The sequence below is a fragment of the Pristiophorus japonicus genome, chromosome 6, assembly GCF_044704955.1.
Source record: "Pristiophorus japonicus isolate sPriJap1 chromosome 6, sPriJap1.hap1, whole genome shotgun sequence".
NCBI classification, from domain to species: domain Eukaryota; kingdom Metazoa; phylum Chordata; class Chondrichthyes; family Pristiophoridae; genus Pristiophorus; species Pristiophorus japonicus.
The window spans coordinates 253,576,802-253,600,503 of NC_091982.1; the positions used below are offsets into that span (position 1 = coordinate 253,576,802).

Sequence of the window (23,702 nt, forward strand, 5' to 3'; positions counted from 1 at the left end):
TTAATGACATGTCATCCTTGACGAGTCTCAGAGTATGGCCCTTACAGGAAGATAAAGAACATTTCCTTATACCTGGTGTATGGTTGTGTAATGTCACAGAATCATAGAAACTTACAGCACAGAAGGAAGCCATTCAGCCCACTGTGCCTGTGCTGACTCTGTCAGAGCTGTGCTTAGTCCCACACTCCTCCCACACTGCAATACTGTAAATTCCACATCTTCAAGTACTTGTCCAGCTCCCTTTAAAATCATGTTAAGGTATCAGCTTCCCCCACTTTTTCAGGTAGATCGTTCCAAATACCGACACTCCGATTGAAAAAAATTCTCCTCGTCACCCCTCTAGATCTTTTGCCAATGATTTTAAATCTATGGCTTTTGAACATAAGAAATAGGGACAGAAGTAGGCCATTCGGCCCCTCGAGCCTGCTCCGCCATTCAACAAATTTATGGCTGATCTTCTACCTCAACTCCACCTTCCGGCCCCATCCCCATATCCCTCGATTCCCTTTGTTCCCAAAAATTTATCAACCTCTGTCCTGAATATACTCAACGACTGAGCATCCACAGCCCTCTGGGGAAGAGAATCACAAAGATTCACAACCCTTTGACTGAAGACATTTCTCCCCATCTCAGTCCTAAATGGCCGATGCTTTATTCTGAGACTGTGACCCCTGGTTCTAGACTCCTCAGCCAGGGGAAACTTCATCTCAGCAATAACCCGGTCAAGCCCCTTAAGAATTTTATAAGTTTCAATTGGATCACCTCTCATTCTTCTAAATGCTCGGGAATATAGGCGTGATCTACTCAATCTCTCCTCATCGGGCAATCCCCCCATCCCAGGAACCAGTCTGGTGAACCTTTGATGCACTCCCTCTAAGATAAGTTTATCCTTCCTTGGGTAAGGAGACCAGAGCTGTACACAGTACTCCAGGTGCGGTCTCACCAATGCCCTGCATAATTGTAGTAAGCCTTCTTTACTCTTATACTCTAATCCCTTTGTAACAAAAGCTAACATACCATTTGCTTTCCTAATTGCTGCTGAACCTGCATGTTCACTTTCTGTGATTGATGTATAAGGACACCCCGGTCCCTCTGAATGCAAACATTTCCCAGTAACTCACCTTTTAAAAATAATTCTGCTTTGTTTTTCCTACCAAAGTGGATAACTTCACACTTCTCCACACTGTATTCCATTTGCCATGTTCTTGCCCACTCAGTCAACCTGTCTATATCTCTCTGCAGCCTCTTTGCGTCCTCCTCACAGCTTACTTTCCCACCTAACTTTGTAACATCAGCAAACTTGGATACGTTGCACTCAGTCCCTTCATCTAAGTCATTGATATAGATTGTGAATAGCTGGGGCCCCAGCACTGATCCTAGTTACAGCCTGTCAACCCATTGTTTCTGTCCATTAACCAATCCTCAATCCGTGCTAATATATTATCCCCAATCCCATGAGTCCTAATTTTGTGTAATAATCTCGTGTGGCACTTTATCAAATGCTTTTTGAAAATTCAAATACACCACATCCACTGGTTTCCCCCTTGTTACATCTTCAAAAAACTCTATTTGTCAAACACTATTTCCCTTTCATAAAACCATGTTGACTTTGCCTAATCCTATTACGATTTTCTAAGTGTCTGTTATCACATCCCTAATAATAGATTCTAGCATTTTGCCTACGACTGATGTCAGGCTAACTGGCCTATAGTTCCCCGCTTTTTTTCTTCCTCCTTTCTGAGACAGTGGGGTTATGTTTGCTACCTTCCAATCCTTGGGTACTGTTCTAGAATCTCAGGAATCTGGAAGATTAATATCAGTGCATCCACTATCTCTGCAGCTCCCTCTTTTAGAACATTTGGCTCAGAGGCAGGACGCAAAGGGTAATGGTTAATGGGTGTTTTTGTGACTGGAAGGCTGCTTCCGCAGGGCTCAGTACTGGGCCCCTTGCTTTTTGTGGTATTTATCAATGATTTAGACTTAAATGTAGGGGTATGATTAAGTTTGCAGATGATACAAAAATTGTCTGTGTGGTTGAATGAAGAAGAAAGCTGTAGATTGCAGGAAGATATCAATGAACTGGTCAGGTGGGCAGAACAGTGGCAAATGGAATTCAATCCGCAGAAGTGTGAGGTACTGCACTTGGGGAGGGCTACCAAGGCAAGGGAATACACATTAAATGGTAGGACACTGAGAAATGTAGAGGAACAAGGTGGTCATTTTCAGTAACTAGTGGAGTGCCGCAGGGATCGGTGCTGGGGCCTCAACTATTTACAATTTAGCATAGGACTTCAAAGGTATTAATCTCCGGGTTACTACCGGTGCCACGTGCTAATGAGTACAAGAATAGAAGGATGGAGAGGATGAACGCGTGGCTGGAGAGTTGGTGCAGGAGGGAGGGCATTAAATTCCTGAGGCATTGGGACCACTTCTGGGGGAGAGGGGACCTGTACAAACCAGACGGGTTGTACCTGAACAGCGCTGGGACCAATATCCTCGCGGGGAGTTTTGCTAGTGCTGTTGGGGAGAGTTTAAACTAGCTTGGCAGGGGGATGGGAACCTCAGAACAAATTCAATAGAGAAGGAAGTAAAACTGAAATTGGAAAGCAAGAATGTAGAAAGTGAATCTGTAAGACAGAAGAAACAAGGGTTAGTAAGTAGTAATCAAGGAGGTCTTCCTGTGCTAAATGGTATATTCTTCAATGCAAGGAGTATAGCGAATAAGGCGGATGGGCTGAGAACACAGGTAGACACTTGGGAGTATGACATTATAGCCATTACAGAAACATGGCTGAAAGAGGGGTAGGTTTGGCAGCTCAATATTCCTGGTTACAGGATTTTTAGACAGGAAACAGAGGGTGGTAAAAAAGTGTGTCTGGGGGGGGGGGGGGGGAGGGTCGTCGCAGTATTGATTTAAATAAACTTTTACAGCTGTGAGGGGGGATGATATGTTAGAGGGATCATCAAATGAGGCCATATGGGTCGAACTGAAAAATAAAACAGGGCTGATCACACTGCTGGGTGTGTATTATAGACCCCCAAATAGTGGAAGGGAGATAGAAGAGCAAATATGTAGGCAAATTTCTGTAAAGTCCAAAAACCATAGGTAATAATAGTGGGGGATTTCAACTACCCTAATACTGATTGGGACAAATATAGCGTGAATGATATAGAGGGTGTGGAATTCCCAAAATGCATTCAAGAGAACTTTTTTGGGCAGTATGTAATAAGCCCAACACGGGAGGGGGCGGTTCTGAATTTAGTTTTGGGGAATGAAGCTGGGCAGGTGTGGCAGGGGTATTAGTGGGAGAGCACTTGGGTACCGTGACCATAATTCAGTCAGATTCAAGGTAGTTATGGATAAGGACAGACCAGTAATGAAAGTCCCAAATTGGGGAAAAGCTAACTTTGCTAAGTTGAGAAGTGATTTGGAAACAGCTACTTGTAGGTAAATCAGTGTCGGAACAGTGGGTGCATTAAACGAGGAGATCCGGAGGGCTCAGGCCAAACATGTGCCCTTAAAGAAAAACATAAGAACATAAGAAATAGGAGAAGAAGTAGGCCATTTGGCCCCTCGGGCCTGCTCCGCCATTCAATAAGATCATGACTGATCTGATCATGGACTCAGCTCCACTTCCCTGCCCGCTCCCCATAACCCTTTACTCCCTTATTGCTCAAACATCTGTCTATCTCCGCCTTAAATATATTCAATGACCCAGCCTCCACAGCTCTCTGGGGCAGAGAATTCCACAGATTTACAACCCTCTGAGAGAAGAAATTTCTCCTCATCTCAGTTTTAAATGGTTGGCCCCTTATGCTAAGAGTATATCCCCTAGTTTTAGTTTCCCCTATGAGTGGAAATATCCTCTCTGCATCCACCTTGTCGAGCCCCCTCATTATCTTATATGTTTCAATAAGATCACCTCTTATTCTTCTAAACTCCAATGCATATAGGCCCAACCTACTCAACCTATCCTCATGTCAACCCTTCATCTCCGGAATCAACCTAGTGAATCTTCTCTGAACAGCCTCCAATGCAAGTATATCCTTCCTTAAATACGGAGACCAAAACTGTACGCAGTACTCCAGGTGTGGCCTCACCAATACCCTGCACTGTTGTAGCAGGACTTTTCTGCTTTTATAATAAAGGCCAACATTCCATTTGCCTTCCTGATTACTTGCTGTACCTGCATACTAACTTTGTGTGTTTCATGCATAAGGACCCCCAGGTCTCTCTGTGCTGCAGCACTTTGCAATTTTTCTCCATTTAAATTTTAATTTGCTTTTCTATTATTTCTGCCAAAGTGGATAACCTCACATTTTCCCACATTATACTCCATCTGCCAAATGTTTGTCCATTCACTTAGCCTGTCTATATCCCTTTACAGATTTTTTGTGTCCTCCTCACAATTTGCTTTCTCACCCATCTTTGTATCATCAGCAAACTTGGCTACATTACACTCGATCCCTTCATCCAAGTCATTAATATAGATTGTAAATATTTAAAGCCCCAGCACCGATCCCTGCAGCACCCCACTAGTCACTGTTTACCAACTGGAAATTTATCCCGACTCTCTGTTTTCTGTGAGTTCGCCAATCCTCTATCCATGCTAATATATTACCTCCAACCCCATGATCCTTTATCTTGTACAGTAACCTTTTATGTGGCATCTTATCGAATGCCTTCTGGAAATCCAAATACACCACATCCACTGGTTCCCCCTCATCCACCCTGCTCGTTACGTCCTCAAAAAACTCTAGCAAATTTGTCAAACATGATTTCCCTTTCATAAAACTATGCTGACCCTGCTTGATTGAATCATGCTTTTCCAAATGTCCATCTGCTGTTTCCTTAATAATGGACTCCAGCATTTTCCCAACGACAGATGTTAGGCTAACTGGTCTATAGTTTCCTGCTTTTTGTCTGCCTCCTTTCCTAAATAGGGGGGTTACATTTGCAGTTTTCCAATCTGCTAGAGGCTTTGTTTCTCGGCCTCACCTAGACTCACACCCTCCAAGTAATAAGTGTCCTCCCTATTCTTCCTACCAAAATGTAATATTTGTACCTCACATTTATCTGTGTTGAACTTCATTTTCTGATTATATGCCCATTCTGCAAGTTCATTAATGTCCTCCTGTCATTAGTTGCAGTCCTCCTCAGTAACGACTACGCCCCAATTTGGCAAATTTAGAAATTGTGTTTTTGACTCCAAACTGTAAATTGTTAATATAAATTGTGAACAGTGGTCGCAGTACTGATCCTTGTAGAACACCACTACCCGCCTTCTGCCACTGTGAATAGCTACCCTTTACCCTTACTCTGCTTTCTGTCTTGAAGCCAGTTAGCTATCCATTCTGCTACTTGTCCCCGGACTCTGCATTCTCTGACCTTGTTCATCAGTCTATTATGGGGTACCTTATCGAAGGCCTTTTGAAAATCTAGATAAATTACATCTACTGCATTACCCTTGTCTACTCTCTCTGTTACCACTTCAAAAATTCAATGAGGTTGGTCAAACAAGACTTTCCATTTTGAAATCCATGCTGACTATTCATTACTATATTTTTGGTTTCTCGATGTTCTTCTATTTTCTCCTTTAGTAGGGATTCCATTATTTTTCCTACCACCGATGTTGAGCTGACTGGTCTATAATTCTTTGGACATGTTCTATTCCCCTTCTTAAATGTAGGTATTACGTTAGCTATCCGCCAGTCCTCTGGCACTACACCTTTTTCTAACTAATTATTAAATATGTGTAGTAATGCCTCTGCTATCTCTTCCCTAAATTCTGTTAAAATGTGTAGATGCAATCCATCCGGACCAAGGGTTTTATCCTCTTTGAGTTTGATTAGTTTATTTAATATATCATGCATTCCCTCCTGTCTATGTACTTGGATCACCAAGGTCCAGGTCGGTGAATGGAGCGTGGACAGGTACAGCAGGAGCGGCGAGGTCAGGGTGAAGGAGCGGCGAGAGATCATGGAGCAACATGATCAGGGCCCAGGAGAGGCCAGGGCCCAGGGGCAACACGGGCCAGCCCACACTGCAATATCTGTGCGCACTAGGTCTGTGCAGCAGAGCTAGTCTCCAGTCGTCTTGGTTAATCCTAACCACTGGACCAAGACCGAGCTCTGTCAAGCAACAGCCACCACACGTTAAAAAAAATCCACGCATAGGCATCTTCCATCCTTCAACATGGAGTTCGGGATCTGGAATATTAGGTCCTTCATTGAAACACCTGTGAACTCATCCCTTTTTGGCGTGGAAGCAAGTCATCCTCGATATGAGGGAACACCTATGATGGATGTACTTAATGTATGCCTCTTTCCTTTGGAACATAGAACAGGAGGGGGCCATTCAGCTCCTCGAGCCTGTTCCACAGTAACATGAGGAGGCCATTCGGCCCCTCAAGCCTGTTACACAGGAACAGGAGGAGGCCATTGAGGCCCTCGAGCCTGCTCCACCACTCAAATGAGGTTATGTCTGATCTGCGACATAACTCCCTTAATTGGCCCATATCCCTTAATACCTTTGGTAAGCAAAAAGCTATGATTTAAAATTAACAATTAATCTAGCATTAATTGCCGTTTGTGGAAGAGAGTTCCAAACTTCTACCTCCCTTTGTGTGTAGAAGTGTTTCCTAATTTCATTCTTGAAAGGTCTGGCTCTAATTTTTAGACTATGCCCCCTAGTGGTAGAACACCCAACCAGCGGAAATAGTTTCTCTCTACCCTATCTGTTCCCCTTAATATCTTGAAAATTTTGATCCGATCACCCCTTAATCTTCTAAATTCTAGGAAACCCTAATTTATGTAATATTTCTTCATAACTTAACTGTTGAAGTCCGGTATCGTTCTGAAATGGAGGGAGGGCATTGTAAACACAGGTGCCAAATAAACAGGGGAAAAACAAAACTGAGCATTTATAGAATTTCATTCCTTACATTTTACAAGAAATGCATTATTAATCTGCTCCATACTGATGATAAATACTGCCCCCTCACTTCTCTACAGGAACAGTCCCCTCACTGTCCCCAGGTTTCCACCTAGTCCGCGGTGTTTAATGGCATCTGTACCGCAGACCCTTCCTCAGTGAGCATTTGCTCCACAGACTGATTTCTTTCAGTAACATTAGCACAGTCCCACAAACAGCAATGAGATAAATGACCAGATAATCTGTCTTAGGTGTTGGTTGAGGGATATATATGAGCGAGGACACTGGGGAGAACCCCCCTGCTCCTCACGTGCTCAAATTGCTGGAATGGGGCTCGAACCCACAAGTTTCTGACTCCCTGGGGAGAGATTGCTACCACGGGGTCAACACTGCCTCTGGAGTAGTTTTAAGACATAAAACACAAGAGGAAGTATGGACTGAAACAGCAGTAAGTGTACACAAGTTTCCAATTATTCTCCCTCCAACTCGGCCCACCCACAATGCCAGTTTAGAATATACTCCAATCCGAGTCAGCTCGCCCGTTCCACACACGCTTACTCTGTTCAGACGTGTGAGTTTCCATGACAATAATGCCTTCACTGACAATTGTAGGTGGGAGCGATGCCTGTCAGGGAGATTCTGGAGGCCCGATGGTGGCTCTGGACAGAGGAACGAATCGCTGGTTCCTGGGAGGGACGGTGTCGTGGGGCGACGGCTGTGGAGAGGACAACAGATACGGAGTTTATTCTAATGTCAGAAAAAGCCTCAAGTGGATCAAAAACGTAACAAAGATCAAGACATAAAACACAAGAGGAATTATGGACTGAAATCAATTTTAGGGACCCAGAACCTCAAAAATATTTTAGAAATATAAAGTTATTTTGCATAATTTTTCTGCAGGTTTTGAGTATTTTGTAGAACAATCTATTGTACATATTTTGTTCTTTTGGGTAAATTATATAATTTGTAACAAGCAGCAATACCTTTCTGTGAAATTGATGGTGATCAGAAACTCTCACTGTGCTGTGAATCTGCTCTTTTAATAAAGAAATCAGAAATCTTCAATTATCCTTACTGTTTGTTCTGTCTTTCAATAGCCTCCTGCCCCCCGCAACCCCCAGAACTCCTGCCCTCCCCCCACAGACCTCCAGCCCTCTTCCCCCCCCCACCCCCCACAGACCTCCAGCCCTCTTCCCCCCCCCCACCCCCAGACCTCCTGCTCGTCCCCCCCAGACCTCCTGCCCTCCCCCCCCCCCCCCCAGACCTCCTGTTCGCCCCCCCGCCAGACTCCCTGCCCTCCCCTCCACAGAACTCTTGCCCTAGCCCCAACAGACCCGCTGCCCTCCCTCCCGCCACAGACCTCCTGCCCTCCCTCCCGCCACAGACCTCCTGCCCTCCCCCCCCACAGACCTCCTGCTGGCACCCCGCCCAGACCTCTTACTCGCCCGCCTTCAGACCTCCTGCTCGCCCCCTCCCCCCAACGACCTCCTGCTCGTCTCCCAGACCTCTTGCTCACCCCCCCTCGCCAGATCCCCTGCCCTCCCCCCCCCCCCAGACCTCTTGCCCGCCCCCCTCCCCAGACCTCCTGCCCTCCCCCCCCCCCCCCCCCACCAGACCTCCTGCCCTCTCCACCCCCCCCCCCCGCAGACCTCCTGCCCGCCCCCCCCTCACCTAGACCTCCTCCTGCCCTCCCACCCAGATCTTCTGGCTCGCCCCCTTCAGCCCCTCTCCTGATCCCCAGTAGCCCCAAAAGCTCGATCAGCCACCCCGATCACCACTGACCAACGTGCCTCCCATTACCCAGACCCCCCACCCTCCATTACCCAGATCCCCACCCCAACCTCCCATCAACATCTTGGGGTCCCCATTGACCAGAGGCGAGATTGAAGCAGCCAGGTAAACGGTGGTGGGGGAGCGAGCGGGGGGCAGGGACGAGGGGAGTGAGCGGGGGGTGGAGGGGAGTGAGCGGGGGGTAGAGGGGAGATGGGGAGTGAGCGGGGTGCGGGGGAGTGGGCGTGGGGCAGGGACGCGTGGAGAGTGGGTGGGTGAGGGGCGGGGACGTGGGGAGTGGGCAGGGGGCGGGGATGTGGGAGGTGGGCGGGGGAGTGGGACGGGGCGGGGACGTGGGGAGGGGAGAGGGGAGAGGGAGGGGAAGGAGAGGGGGGGCGGGGAGAGGGCGGGGAGTGGGAGAGGGCGGGGCGTGGGGAGTGGGAGGGGCGTGGGAGGGGGAGGGGCGTGGGAGGGGGAGGGGCGTGGGAGGGGGAGGGGCGTGGGGAGGGGCGTGGGGAGTGGGAAGGGGGAGTGGGAAGGGAGTGGGGAGTGGGAGGGAGTGGGGAGTGGGGAGTGGGAGGGGGGGTGCGTGGGGAGTGAGCGGGGGGGGGTGCGTGGGGAGTGAGCGGGGGGGGGTGCGTGGGGAGTGAGCGGGGGGGGGTGTGCGTGGGGAGTGAGCGGGGGGGGTGCGTGGGGAGTGAGCGGGGGGTGGGGTGCGTGGGGAGTGAGCGGGGGGTGGGTGCGTGGGGAGTGAGCGGGGGGTGGGTGCGTGGGGAGTGAGCGGGGGGTGGGTGCGTGGGGAGTGAGCGGGGGGTGGGTGCGTGGGGAGTGAGCGGGGGGGGGTGCGTGGGGGGTGAGCGGGTGGGGGTGAGCGGGGGAGGTGAGCGGGGGAGGTGCGTGGGGAGTGAGCGGGGGGGGTGCGTGGGAAGTGAGCGGGGGAGTGAGCGGGGGGGTGCGTGGGAAGTGAGCGGGGGGGGTGCGTGGGAAGTGAGCGGGGGGGGGGGTGCGTGGGAAGTGAGCAGGGGGGGTGCGTGGGAAGTGAGCAGGGGGGGTGCGTGGGAGTGAGCGTGGGGAGTGAGCGGGGGGGTGCGTGGGGAGTGAGCGGGGGGGTGCGTGGGGAGTGAGCGGGGGGGTGCGTGGGGAGTGAGCGGGAGGGTGCGTGGGGAGTGAGCGGGGGGGTGCGTGGGGAGTGAGCGGGGGGTGCGTGGGGAGTCAGAGGGGGGGGTGCGTGGGGAGTCAGCGGGGGGGGTGCGTGGGGAGTCAGCGGGGGGGGTGCGTGGGGAGTCAGCGGGGGGGGGGGTGCGTGGGGAGTCAGCGGGGGGGGGGTGCGTGGGAGTGAGCGGGGGGGTGCGTGGGGAGTGAGCGGGGGGGTGCGTGGGAGTGAGCGGGGGGGTGCGTGGGAGTGAGCGGAGGGGGGGTGCGTGGGGAGTGAGCTGGAGGGAGTGCGTGGGGGGGGAGTGCGTGGGGAGTGAGCGAGGTGCAGGGACGTGGGGAGTGAGCGGGGTGCGGGACGAGGGGAGTGAGCGGGGTGCGGGACGAGGGGAGTGAGCGGGATGCAGGGACATGGGGAGTGAGCATGTGGGGAGTGAGCGGGATGCGGGGACGTGGGGAGTGAGCGGGATGTGGGAGTGAGCGGAATGCGGGGACGTGGGGAGTGAGCGGGATGCGGGGACGTGGGGAGTGAGCACGTGGGGAGTGAGCGGGATGCGGGGACGTGGGGAGTGAGCGGGATGCGGGGACGTGGGGAGTGAGCGGGATGCGGGGACGTGGGGAGTGAGCGGGATGCGGGGACGTGGGGAGTGAGCGGGATGCGGGGACGTGGGGAGTGAGCACGTGGGGAGTGAGCGGGATGCGGGGACGTGGGGAGTGAGCGTGATGCGGGGGACGTGGGGAGTGAGCGGGATGCGGGGACGTGGGGAGTGAGCGGGATGCGGGGACGTGGGGAGTGAGCGGGGGACGTGGGGAGTGAGCGGGGTGCGGGACGTGGGGAGAGAGCGGGGAACATGGGTATTGAGCGTGGTCCGGAGACGTGGGGAATGTGCGGGGTGCGCTGGCGGGGGGCGGTGTGGGGAGTAAGAAGAGATTACGGGGAAGGAAGAAGAGGTAACTGGCGGGGGTGGGGCAGAGTGAGACCTTGCGGTGAGCTGGGAGAGAGAGAGAGAGGGAGGGAGCTGGGGCTGGCGGGGGGGCGGGAGGGAGCTGGGGCTGGCGGGAGGGAGCTGGGGCTGGCGGGGAGGGGGCGGGAGGGAGCTGGGGCTGGCGGGGAGGGGGCGGGAGAAAGCTCGGGGGGGGACGGGAGAGAGCTCGGGGGGGGGCGGGAGAGAGCTCGGGGGGGGGGCGGGAGAGAGCTCGGGAGGGGGCGGGAGAGAGCTGGGGGGGGAAGGGAGAGAGCTGGGGGGGGAAGGGAGAGAGCTGGGGGGGGAAGGGAGAGAGCTGGGGGGGGAAGGGAGAGAGCTGGGGGGGGAAGGGAGAGAGCTGGGGGGGGAAGGGAGAGAGCTGGGGGGGGAAGGGAGAGAGCTGGGGGGGGAAGGGAGAGAGCTGGGGGGGGAAGGGAGAGAGCTGGGGGGGGAGGGAGAGAGCTGGGGGGGGAAGGGAGAGAGCTGGGGGGGGAAGGGAGAGAGCTGGGGGGGGAAGGGAGAGAGCTGGGGGGGGAAGGGAGAGAGCTGGGGGGGAAGGGAGAGAGCTGGGGGGGGAAGGGAGAGAGCTGGGGGGGGAAGGGAGAGAGCTGGGGGGGGAAGGGAGAGAGCTGGGGGGGGAAGGGAGAGAGCTGGGGGGGAAGGGAGAGAGCTGGGGGGGAAGGGAGAGAGCTGGGGGGGGAAGGGAGAGAGCTGGGGGGGGAAGGGAGAGAGCTGGGGGGGAAGGGAGAGAGCTGGGGGGGAAGGGAGAGAGCTGGGGGGGAAGGGAGAGAGCTGGGGGGGGAAGGGAGAGAGCTGGGGGGGGAAGGGAGAGAGCTGGGGGGGAAGGGAGAGAGCTGGGGGGGGAGGGAGAGAGCTGGGGGGGGAAGGGAGAGAGCTGGGGGGGGAAGGGAGAGAGCTGGGGGGGGAAGGGAGAGAGCTGGGGGGGGAAGGGAGAGAGCTGGGGGGGGAAGGGAGAGAGCTGGGGGGGGAAGGGAGAGAGCTGGGGGGGGAAGGGAGAATGCTGGGGGGGGGAAGGGAGAGAGCTGGGGGGGGAAGGGAGAGAGCTGGGGGGGGGAAGGGAGAGAGCTGGGGGGGGGGGGAAGGGAGAGAGCTGGGGGGGGGGGAAGGGAGAGAGCTGGGGGGGGGGGAAGGGAGAGAGCTGGGGGGGGGGAAGGGAGAGAGCTGGGGGGGGGGGGAAGGGAGAGAGCTGGGGGGGGGGAAGGGAGAGAGCTGGGGGGGGGGGAAGGGAGAGAGCTGGGGGGGGGAAGGGAGAGAGCTGGGGGGGGGGGGAAGGGAGAGAGCTGGGGGGTGGGGAAGGGAGAGAGCTGGGGGGGGGAAGGGAGAGAGCTGGGGGGTGGGGGAAGGGAGAGAGCTGGGGGGTGGGGAAGGGAGAGAGCTGGGGGGGGGGGGAAGGGAGAGAGCTGGGGGGGGGGGAAGGGAAAGAGCTGGGGGGGAAGGGAGAGAGCTGGGGGGGGAAGGGAGAGAGCTGGGGGGGGAAGGGAGAGAGCTGGGGGGGGAAGGGAGAGAGCTGGGGGGAAGGGAGAGAGCTGGGGGGGGAAGGGAGAGAGCTGGGGGGGGAAGGGAGAGAGCTGGGGGGGAAGGGAGAGAGCTGGGGGGGGAAGGGAGAGAGCTGGCGGGGGAAGGGAGAGAGCTGGGGGGGAAGGGAGAGAGCTGGGGGGGGGAAGGGAGAGAGCTGGGGGGGAAGGGAGAGAGCTGGGGGGGGAAGGGAGAGAGCTGGGGGGGAAGGGAGAGAGCTGGGGGGGAAGGGAGAGAGCTGGGGGGGAAGGGAGAGAGCTGGGGGGGAAGGGAGAGAGTTGGGGGAGGGGGAGAGAAGTGAGAGTTTTGGGGGGGGGGGGGAGAGAGCTTGGGGGGAGGGGGGAAGTGAGTTTGTGGGGGGGGGGTGGAAAGAGAGCGAGCTTGGGGGGAGAGAGTTTGGGGGTGAGAGAGTTTGGTGGGGGGGTGAGTGAGCTTGGCGGGGGGGGAAAGAGAGAGCTTGGCGGGGGGGGGAAAGAGAGAGCTTGGGGGGTCGGGAGAGAGATTGCGGGGGGTGTGAAGAGAGCTTATGATGGGAGAGGGGGACGAGAAGAGAGAGAGCTTGGTGGGGATGGGGAGAGAGCTGGGGATGGGGGCGAGCTTGGTGTGGGGGGAGAGAGAGCTTGGTGTGGGGGGAGAGAGCTTGGGGGACGGGGGGGGAAAAGAGAGATAGCTTGGGTGGAGGGGGGGGCGGAAGAGAGATAGCTTGGGTGGAGGGGGGGGCGGAAGAGAGATAGCTTGGGTGGAGGGGGAGGAAAGAGCTTGTGGGGAGGGAGAGCGAGCTGGGGGGAGTGGGTGAGAGCTTGGGGGGGGGGGGGGCGGGGTGGGAGAGAGAGAGAGTTTGGAAAGGGGGAAGAGAGCAGTGGGGAGGGAGAGAGCTGGGGGGGGGTGGAGGGAGAGAGCTGGGGGGGGGTGGAGGGAGAGAGCTTGGGGGGCTGAGGCAGGAGAGCTGGGGGCGGGGGGAGAGCAGGGGAAAAGGCGGAGAGAGCTGGGGGGGGCAGGAGAGCTGGGGGGGCGGGGGAGAGGGAGAGCTGGGGGAGAGGGAGAGCTGGGGGGAGGGAAGAGGGAGAGCTGCGGGGGGGGAAGAGAGCTGGGGGGGGGAAGAGAGCAGTTGGGGGCGTGGGGAGAGCACTGGGGGGGGGTGAGAGAGAGCTTGCGGGGGAGGAGAGAACGCTTTGGGGGGGGGGGGGGGTTAGAGAGAACTTTGGGGGGGGAGGGGGGAAAAGAGCGCGCCGGGGGGTACGGGGAAGAGAGAGAGAGAGCCTGGGGGTGGGGCGAGAGAGACACAGGTGAGCGGGGAGGAGGGGGGTGCTGATTCAGAGGGTAGAGCGGGAACTCAAGAGTCGACAGATCACATTCTTCGAACCCCCTGGTGTGTGCAAACTCGGTGCATGTGTTACAAGGGACATCGTTGGGGTGGATGAAATCCACAAGTCACGACACTGTAACTATTTACTTCATACCCAATGAACAGGTTAACAATCAATGCCCCATCTATTGGTGGGGAGGGATGCACTTGCGCTGGGGTAAGGGATTTCGGCTGGATCTTGGTGGCTTTTGGGGAGATCTATCCTGGATCGAATTACAAATTGGAAAGTCAGTCAGAACTTGGGCTGGGCAGTTCCAGTTACACATTCCATAGGAACCTCAGGGTGTGGCTTATCCTCCAAGGGGACCAATCAGCAATAGGTCATGCATAAATGGAGAGTCAATCAGAGAAACGGCTGCCAATCAGTTAGTACAAATAGTTGCAGCCTACATTTGTAGAATTAGAGGTGATCTTATCGAACCGTATAAGATTATGAAAGGGCTTGACAAGGTGGATGTTTCCACTGATAGGGGAGACTAGAACTAGGAGGCATATTTTTAAGAATAAGTGGCCGCCCATTTAAAACTGAGGAGGAATTTCTTCTCTGAGGGTTGTAAATCTGTGGAAGCTGAGTCATTGAATAAATTTAAGACAGAGAGAGACAGTCTCTTAACCGGTAAGAGAATAAGGGGTTATGGGGAGCGGGCAGGGAAATGGACCCGAGTCCATGATCGGATCAGCCATCATTGTATTAAATGGCGGAGCAGGCTCAAGGGGCCATTTCGATATGATCACCTCTCATTCTTCTGAATTCCAATGATTAGAGGCCCAAACTACTCAACCTTTCCTCATAAGTCAACCCCCTCATCTCCGGAATCAGCCTCGTGAAACTTCTCTGAACTGCCTCCAAAGCAAGTACAGGGTGTATATCCTTTCTTAAATATTAAACCAAAATTGTACACAGTATTCCAGGTGTGGCCTCACCAATACCCTGTATAACTGTAGCAAGACTTCCCTGCTTTTATACTCCATCCCCTTTGCAATAAAGGCCAAGATTCCATTGGCCTTCCTGATCACTTGCTGTACCTGCATACTATCCTTTTGTGTTTCATGCACAAGTACCCCCAGGTCCCGCTGTACTGCAGCACTTTGCAATCTTTCTCCATTTAAATAACTTGCTCTTTGATTTTATGTATAACGTCTCTCTTCCTTGCTCTTTCTGGATCACTCTCACGGTCTCTCTTGAATACATGCTCAGTTGGAGTATGGAAATATATGTTATGTAATGAAAGAACTGCAATGGACACAGAAGTTGGCCACTCAGCCCCTTGAAGCCTGTACCATTTAATGAGATCATGGCTGATAAGTATCCTAACTCTATCAACCCGCCTTAGCTCCATATCTATTATCTTGGCTAGCAAAAATTTATCGATCTCAGATTTAAAACTATTAATTGAGCTGGCATATACTGTTTTTTGTGGGAGAGAGTTCCAAACTTGTATCACCCTTTGTGTGAAGAAGTGTTTCCTAACCAACATTGAATGGCCTGGCTCTGATTGTGGGGTTATGTCCCTTGCCCTAGACTCCCCGACTATACTGTGTAAACACTGGGCATAAGCCAGCAATAACAGTCAGGAAGCAGGAGTTTGTGGTGTGCACAGTTAGGCTCTCTATCTGCTAAATATTAATGGGTATTCTTACATTGACAGGTTCCATGAAATGTTCCATCAATGCTGCAAGCGGTGTGACTACTGCTCACGGGCCTGGCGCCCGCCGTGCACAGCTGTGCGGGGTCAGGCAGCGCGAGTGCTTCACCATCGGCCACGCTGACACAGGCGGCGGGCAATCCCCACAGGCCGCTCAGTTACCACAGGCGGCGGGCAATCCCCACAGGCCGGCCACAGTTACCACAGGCGGCGGGCAATCCCCACAGGCCGGCCACGCTGACACAGGCGGCGGGCGGGTGGACAGGCCGCTCAGTTACCACAGGCGGCGGGCAATCCCCACAGGCCGGCCACAGTTACCACAGGCGGCGGGCAATCCCCTCAGGCCGCTCAGTTACCACAGGCGGCGGGCAATCCCCACAGGCCGGCCACAGTTACCACAGGCGGCGGGCAATCCCCACAGGCCGCTCAGTTACCACAGGCGGCGGGCGGGTGGACAGGCCGCTCAGTTACCACAGGCGGCGGGCGGGCTCCTCAGGCCGGCCACTGTTACCGCCGGCGGGCTCCTCAGGCCGCTCCCTCAGTGTTTGGGCTTTGGTCACATGGCCAGCCGGGGGGGGGGGGGCGGTGCCAGGCGCGGCACGTGATGGTGCGTGGCGTCACTAATATGGCAGCCTGCAGCTCGGCCTGAAAATCTGGAGAAGGTGAGAGAGAGAGAGAGAGAGAGATAGAGATAGAGATACACACACACACACACAAAGAGACAGAGAGAGACACACAGAGCGAGAGCCAGATAGACAGTGTGAGAGAGAGAGAGAGAGAGAGATATACGCACACACAGAGAGAGAGAGAGAGACACACACAGAGAGAGAGAGAGAGACACACACACACACACACACACACACAAAGAGACACACAGAGCGAGAGCCAGATAGACAGTGAGAGAGAGAGAGAAACAGACAGACAGTGAGAGAGAGAGAGATATACGCACACACAGAGAGAGACAGACACACACACACACAGCGAGAGCCAGAGAGAGAGAGAGACAGACAGACAGAGAGAGACAGACAGTGAGAGAGAGACAGTGAGAGACAGACAGTGAGACAGACAGTGAGAGAGAAATATACGCACACAGAGAGAGACAGACACAGAGAGAGAGAGAGAGACAGTGAGAGAGAGAGAGAGACAGACAGACAGAGAGAGAGAGAGACAGACAGACAGTGAGAGAGAGGTATATACGCACACAGAGAGAGAGAGAGAGAGACACACACACACACAAAGATAGACAGTGAGAGAGAGAGACAGACAGTGAGAGATAGTGATAGACACACACACACACACAAAGAGACAGAGAGAGACACACAGAGCGAGAGCCAGATAGACAGTGAGAGAGAGATATACGCACACACACAGAGAGACAGACGCACACACAGAGCGAGAGAGAGAGATAGACAGAGAGAGACAGACAGATAGACAGTGAGAGAGAGAGACAGACAGACAGTGAGAGAGAGAGATATACGCACACACAGAGAGAGAGAGAGAGAGAGACACACACACACACACACACAGCGAGAGCCAGACACAGAGAGAGAGAGAGAGAGACAGATAGATACAGAGACAGAGACAGAGAGGTTGGGGTAATATATTAGCATGGATAGAGGATTGGCTAACAAACAGAACAGTCAGGATAAATGATTCATTCTCGGGTTGGCAATCAGTAACTACTGGTGTGCCGCAGGGATCAGTGCTGGGACCTCAACTATTTACAATCTATATAAATGACTAGGAAGAAGGGACCGAGTGTAACGTAGCCAGGTTTGCTGACGATACAAAGATGGGAGGAAAAGCACTGTATGAGGAGGACACAAAATCTGCAAAAGGACATAGAGAGGCTAAGTGAGTGGGCAAAAATTTGGCAGATGGAGTGTAATGTTGGAAAGTGTGAGGTCATGCACTTTGGCAGAAAAAAATCAAAGAGCAGGTTATTATTTAAATGGAGAGAGATTGCAAAGTGCTGCAGTACAGCGGGACCTAGGGGCACTTGTGTAAGAAACACAAAAGGTTAGCATGCAGGTACAGCAAGTGATTAGGAAGACCAATGGAATCTTGGCCTTTATTGCAAAGGAGATGGAGTATAAAAGCAGGAAAGTCTTGCTACAGTTGTACAGGGTATTAGTGAGGCCACACCTGGAATACTGTGTGTAGTTTTGGTTTCCATATTTACAAAAGGATATACTTGCTTTGGAGACAGTTCAGAGAAGGTTCACTAGGTTGATTCCGGAGATGAGGGCATTGACTTATGAGGAAAGGTTGAGTAGGTTGGAGTACTCATTGAAGTTCAGAAGAATGAGAGGTGATCTTATTGAAACTTATAAAATTATGAGGGGGCTTGTCAAGGTGGATGCAGAGAGGATGTTTCCACTGATGGGGGAGACTAGAACTAGAGGGCAAAAATCTTAGAATAAGGGGCCGCCCATTTAAAACTAAGATGAGGAGAAATTTCTTCTGTGGGTTGTGGATCTCTGGAACTCACTGCCTCAGAGCTGTGGAAGCTGGGACATTGAATAAATTTAAGATAGAAATAGACAGTTTCTTAAACGATAAGGGGTTAGGGGGAGTGGGCAGGGAGGTGGACCTGAGTCCATGATCGGATCAGCCATGATCGTATTGAATGGCAGAGCAGGCTCGAGGGGCCGTATGGACTACTCCTGCTCCTATTTCTTATGTTCCTATGTGAGAGAGAGAGACAAGGAGAGGGAGAGGTAGTGAGGGAGGAGAGCAGGGAGGGGAAGAGGCAGGCACAGGTAGATAAGCTAAAGGCACAGATAAACACTTGGGTGTACGATATAGCTATTATGGCTGAAAGAAGGGCAGTATCGGCAGCTCAACATTCCTGGTTACAGGGTTTTCTGACGGGATAGAGAGGGGCTTAAAAAGGTGGGGGAGGGTCGTAGTATTGATTAAAGAATCAGTTACAGCTGTGAGGAGTGACGATCTGTTAGAGGGATCATCAAATTAGGCTATATGGTTTGAGCTAAATAACAAAAAAGGGTTGATCATACAGCTGGGAGTGTACTATAGACCCCCCAAACAGTCAGAGGCAGATAGAAGGACAAATATGTAGGCACATTACTGCGAAATGCAAAAACAATTGGGCAGTAATAGTAGGGGATTTCAAGTACCCTAATATTAACTGGGATACAACTAGTATAAATGGTATAGAGGGTGCAAAATTTCTAAAATGCATTCAGGAGAACTTTTTTAGCCAGTATGTAGCAAACCCAACAAGGGAGGGGGCGGTTCTGCACTTGATTTTAGGGAATGAAGCTGGGCAGGTGGTGGGGGTATCAGTGGGAAAACATTTTGGTGCTAGTGATCATAATTCAGTCAGATTTAGGGTAATTATGGAAAAGGACAAAGTTAGACCTGGAATAAAAGTTCTCAATTGGCCAAAAGCCAATTTTACTAAGCTGAGAGGTGATTTAGCCAAAGTGGACAAGAAAACAGTGACTTGAAAGTAAATTCATGTCAGAGCAATGGGAGTCATTTAAGGAGGGGACTGTGATGGTTCAGAGCAAGTATGGTTTTTACGAAAGGGAGGGGCGATGCAGACATTGCAATCGGTGAGGAGGAGTGTGAAATATTAGATGAAATAAGCATAGTGAGAGAAGAAGTATTAAGAGGTTTAGCATCTTCAAAAGTGGACAAATCCCCAGGCCTGGATGAAATATATCCCAGGCTGTTGAGAAGCAAGAGAGGAAATAGCAGAGGCTCTGACCATCATTTTCCAATTCTCTCTGGCTACAGGTGTGGTACTGGAGGACTATTAATGTTGTACCTTTGTTTAAAAAGGGAGAAAGGGATAGATTGAGTAATTACAGGCCAGTCAGCCTTACCTCGGTGGTGGGAATATTATTGGAAAAAATTCTGAGGGACATAATACATATTCATTTAGAAAGACATGGATTAATCAAGGACAGTCAGCAGGGATTTGTTAAGGGAAGGTCATGTCTGACTAACTTGATTCAATTTTTTGAGGAGGTAACAAGGAGGGTTGATGAGGGCATTGTGTTTGATGTAGTCTATATGGATTTTAGCAATGCTTTTGATAAGGTCTCTCGTGGCAGACTGGTCACGATAGTAAAAGCCCATGGGATCCAACGCAAAGTGGCAAGTTGGATACAAAATTGGCTCAGAGGCAGGAAGCAAAGGGTAATGGTTGATGGGTGTTTTTGTGACTGGAAGGCTGTTTCCAGCGGGGTTCCACAGGGCTCAGTACTAGGTCCCTTGCATTTTGTGGTATATATCAATGATTTAGACTTGAATGTAGGGGGTATGATTAAGAAGTTTGAAGATGATTTTTAAAAAATTGGCCATGTGGTTGATAATGAAGAAAGCTGTAGACTGCAGGAGGATATCAATGGACTGGTCAGGTGGGCAGAACAATGGCAAATGGAATTCAATCCGGAGACGTATGAGGTAATGTATTTGGGGAGGGCTGACAAGGCAAGGGAATACATAATAAATGGTAGGACACTGAAAAGTGTAGAGGAACAAAGGGACCTTGGAGTGTATGTCCACAGATCCCTGAAGGTAGCAGGCCAGGTAGATAAGGTGGTTAAGAAGGCATACGGAATACTTGCCTTTATTAGCCAAGGCATAGAATATAAGAGCAGGGAGGTTCTGCTTGAACTGTATAAAACACTGGTTAGACCGCAACAGCTAGTATTATATAGCGCCTTTAATGTAGTGAAGCATCCCAAGGCGCTTCACAGGAGTATTATGAAACACAAAATTTGACATCAAGCCTCATAAGGAAAAAAATAAGTCAGGTGACCAAAAGCTTGCTCAAAGAGATAGGTTTTAAGAAGTGTCTTGAAGGAGGATAGAGAGGTTTAGGCAGGGAGTTGCAGAGCTTAGGGGCTAGGCAACAGAAGGCATGGCCACCAGTGGTTGAATGATTTATAATCAGGGATGCTCAAGAGGGCAGAATTTGACGAACACAGACATCTCAGGGGGTGGGGTTGTGGGGCTGGAGGTGATTACAGAGATAAGGAGGGGCGAATTTTGAAAGGATGAGAATTTTGAAATTGAGGCGTGGCTTAACCGGAAGCCAATGTAGATCAGCGAGCACAAGGGTGATGGGGACTTGGTGCGAGTTAGGAAATGGGCAGGCGAGTTTTGAACCACCTCTAGTTTACGAAGGGTAAAATGTGAGAGGCCAGTGCATTGGAAGTTCTGGTGACCACATTACAGGAAAGATGTGATTGCACTAGAGAGGACACAGATGTGATTTACAAGGATGTAACTAATCCCACTGCCCCACTCTCTCCCCATAGCTCTGCATCAATCCCAAACTAATCTCACTGCACCGCTCTATCCCTGTAGCCCTGTATTAACACCTCATCATCACCATAGGGAGTCCCTTGGAATCAAGGAAGACTTGCTTCCACTCTAAAAATGAGTCCTTGGGTGGCTGAACAGTCCAATACGAGAACCACAGTCCCCGTCACAGGTGGGACAGCTAGTCGTCGAGGGAAGGGGTGGGTGGGACTGGTTTGCTGCACGCTCTTTCCGCAGCCTGCGCTTGGTTTCTGCATGCTCTCGGCGACGGGACTCTGTGCTCAGCGCCCTCCCGGATGTACTTCCTCCATTTAGGGCAGGTGTCAGTGCGGATGTTGCACTTTATCAGGGAGGCTTTGAGGGTGTCCTTGTAACGTTTCCACTGCCCTCCTTTGGCTCGTTTGCCGTGAAGGAGTTCCGAGTAGAGTGCTTGCTTTGGGAGTCTCGTGTCTGGCATGCGAAGTATGTGGCCTGCCCAGTGGAGCTGATCAAGTGTGGTCAGTGTTTCAATGCTGGGGATGTTGGCCTGGATGAGAACGCTAACGTTGGGGCCTGTATAAAGTGGATAGTAAGGACCTGTTTCCCTTAGCAGAGGGATCAATAACCAGGGGGCATAGATTTAAAGTAACTGGTAGAAGGATTAGAGGGGATTTGAGGAGAACCTTTTTCACCCAGAGTGCGGTGGGGATCTGGAACTCGCTGCCTGAAAGGGTGGTAGAGGCAGAAACCCTCACCACATTTAACAAGTACTTGGATGTGCACTTGAAGTGCTGTAACCTGCAGGGCTACGGACCTAGAACTGGAAAGTGTGATTAGACTGGGTAGCTCTTTGTCGGCTGGTGCGGACATGATGGGCTGAATGGCCTCCAGTGCTGTAAATTTCTATGGTTCTATGAGAGACAGAGAGGGACATACACATGTACACGGGCAGAGAGAGAATCAGAGAGAGTGAGGGTCGTCGGGGAGAAAGGGGGTGCGAGAGAGAGAGAGGGCAGGCGTGAGAGAGAGAAAGGGCAGGCGGGCGGACGGACGTGAGAGAGAGAGGGCGCGGGCAGGCGTGAGGGCGAGAGAGAGAGATGGCGAGAGAGAGGGAGGGCGTGAGAAAGTGAGAGGGAGAGAGAGAGAGGGAGGGCGTGAGAAAGAGAAAGAGGGAGGGTGTGAGAGAAAGAGAGAGAGGGAGGGAGCGAGAGAGAGGGAGGGAGCGAGAGGGAGGGAGCGAGAGAGAGGGAGGGAGCGAGAGAGAGGGAGGGAGCGAGAGAGAGGGAGGGAGAGGGAGGGAGCGAGAGAGAGGGAGGGAGCGGGAGGGAGCGAGAGAGCGGGAGGGAGCGAGAGAGAGAGAGAGAGAGAGGGAGGGAGCGAGAGAGAGAGAGGGAGGAGAGCGCGAGAGAGGGAGGGAGGGAGGAGAGCGCGAGAGAGGGAGGGAGGGAGGAGAGCGCGAGAGAGGGAGGGAGGGAGGAGAGCGCGAGAGAGAGAGGGAGGGAGGGCGAGAGAGAGAGAGAGAGAGAGAGAGGGGGGAGGGAGGGATGGCGGGCGAGAGAGAGAGGGAGGGCGAAAGAGAGAGAGAGAGGGAGGGCGGGCGAGAGAGAGAGGGAGGGCGAAAGAGAGAGAGAGAGGGAGGGCGGGCGAGAGAGAGAGGGAGGGCGAAAGAGAGAGAGAGAGGGAGGGCGTAAGAGAGAGAGAGCGAGAGAGAGTGCGGGAGGGCGTGAGAGAGAGAGAGATGGAGGGCGTGTGTGAGAGAGAGAGAGAGAGAGAGAGGAAGGGAGGGCGTGAGAGAGGGAGGGCGTGAGAGAGGGAGGGCGGGAGGGCGTGAGAGAGAGAGAGAGAGAGAGAGGGCGGGTGTGTGTGAGAGAGAGAGAAAGAGAGAGAGCGGGGGCGTGAGAGAGAGAGAGAGAGAGAGAGAGCGCGGGCGGGCCTGAGTGAGAGAGAGAGCGCGGGCGTGCGTGAGAGAGAGGGTGTGAGAGAGAGAGAGAGGGGGCGGGCGTGAGAGAGAGGGAGAGAGAGAGAGAGAGAGAGAGAGAGGGTGGCCGTGCGTGCAAGCGAGAGAGAGAGAGGGAGGGGGCGTGACAGAGAGCGGGCGCGACAGACAGGTGGTGCGCGAGAGAAAGAGAGAGCGAGAGAGAGAGATCGCGTGCGCGAGGGAGAAAGAGGGAGGGCGCGCGAGAGAGAGGGAGGGCGCGGGGGAGGGGGAGAGCTTGAGGGAGGGAGAGAGAGAGAGAGCGAGAGAGAGCGAGAGAGAGGGCAGGTTTGTGTGAGAGAGAGAGAAAGAGAGAGAGGGGGCGTGAGAGAGAGAGAGCGGATATGAGAGAGAGGGGGCGGGCGTGTGAGAGAGAGAGAGAGAGAGAGAGAGAGAGAAGGGGCAACGGGTGTGAGAGAGAGCGGAGGGGGGTGTGAGGGAGATGGAGGGCGTGTGAGAGAGAGAGAGGGAGGGAGGGAGGGAGGGAGAGAGACAGACAGAGTGAGGACGAGAGAGAGGGAGGGAGGGAGGGCGAGAGAGCGTTAGAGAGAGGGAAGGCGTGAGAGAGAAAGAGGGAGAGAGAGAGAGAGAGCGCGAGAGCGCGCGCATGAGAGAGAGGAGTGGGGGAGGAGGGGGAGGGCGTGAGGAGAGGAGGGTGGGCATGAGAGGAAGGGGTGCGTGAGAGGGGGGTGGGAGGACGTGCGAGAGGGAGGAGGGCGGGGGAGAGGGAGAGTGGGGGGTAGGGCGTGAGAGAGGGAGGGCGTGAGAGGGGGAGAGTGGGAGGGCGTGAGAGAGGGGGGCGCTGGGCGTGAGAGAGAGAGTGAGGGGGGGAGGGCGTTACAGAGGGAGAGTGGGGGGGGGGGAGGGCGTGAGAGTGGCAGAGAGGGGGGGCTTGAGAGGGGGAGGGGGTGAGGGAAGGACAGAAAGGGAGAGAGGGGGTAGGGGTGAGAGAGGGGGGAGGGCGTGAGAGAGGGGAAGGGGGCAGGGGGGGGAGCGGGGAGTGGGAGGGGGAGTGAGAGAGGGAGAGAGTCCGATTCTGGGACCACGGAGATGCATTATCAGCGGGGAGGGGGTGTTG

General features: G+C 53.4%; 3 protein-coding genes across 5 annotated transcripts in view; 2 read left to right on the forward strand and 1 right to left on the reverse strand.

Annotated features, from left to right (window-relative positions):
• The window catches only part of LOC139266299 (mannan-binding lectin serine protease 1-like), a 172,264-nt gene extending 164,330 nt beyond the window's left edge, over positions 1 to 7,934 (forward strand). Inside the window, exon 17 of the mRNA XM_070884122.1 lies at positions 7,547 to 7,934. Within this exon, the coding sequence (XP_070740223.1) occupies positions 7,547 to 7,737 (191 nt within the window). The 3' untranslated portion in view covers positions 7,738 to 7,934. The remainder of the gene's footprint in view (positions 1 to 7,546) is intronic.
• The window catches only part of LOC139266040 (uncharacterized), a 37,392-nt gene extending 21,468 nt beyond the window's left edge, over positions 1 to 15,924 (reverse strand). The window contains exons 1-2 of one of the 2 annotated variants that reach the window (XM_070883836.1): positions 15,365 to 15,924; positions 7,493 to 7,649 (exon numbers count right to left, since the gene is read on the reverse strand). The gene's annotated coding sequence lies outside the window, so the exon portion shown is untranslated. Of the gene's footprint in view, positions 1 to 7,492; positions 7,650 to 7,917; positions 7,974 to 15,364 lie in introns of those variants that run through there. The other variant, XM_070883837.1, reaches the window with a different exon arrangement.
• Positions 15,925 to 15,966: 42 nt separating this feature from the next.
• Positions 15,967 to 23,702, forward strand: part of LOC139266041 (myoneurin-like) — a 56,964-nt gene continuing 49,228 nt past the window's right edge. The window contains exon 1 of one of the 2 annotated variants that reach the window (XM_070883840.1): positions 15,967 to 16,031. The gene's annotated coding sequence lies outside the window, so the exon portion shown is untranslated. Of the gene's footprint in view, positions 16,032 to 20,804; positions 20,843 to 23,702 lie in introns of those variants that run through there. The other variant, XM_070883841.1, reaches the window with a different exon arrangement.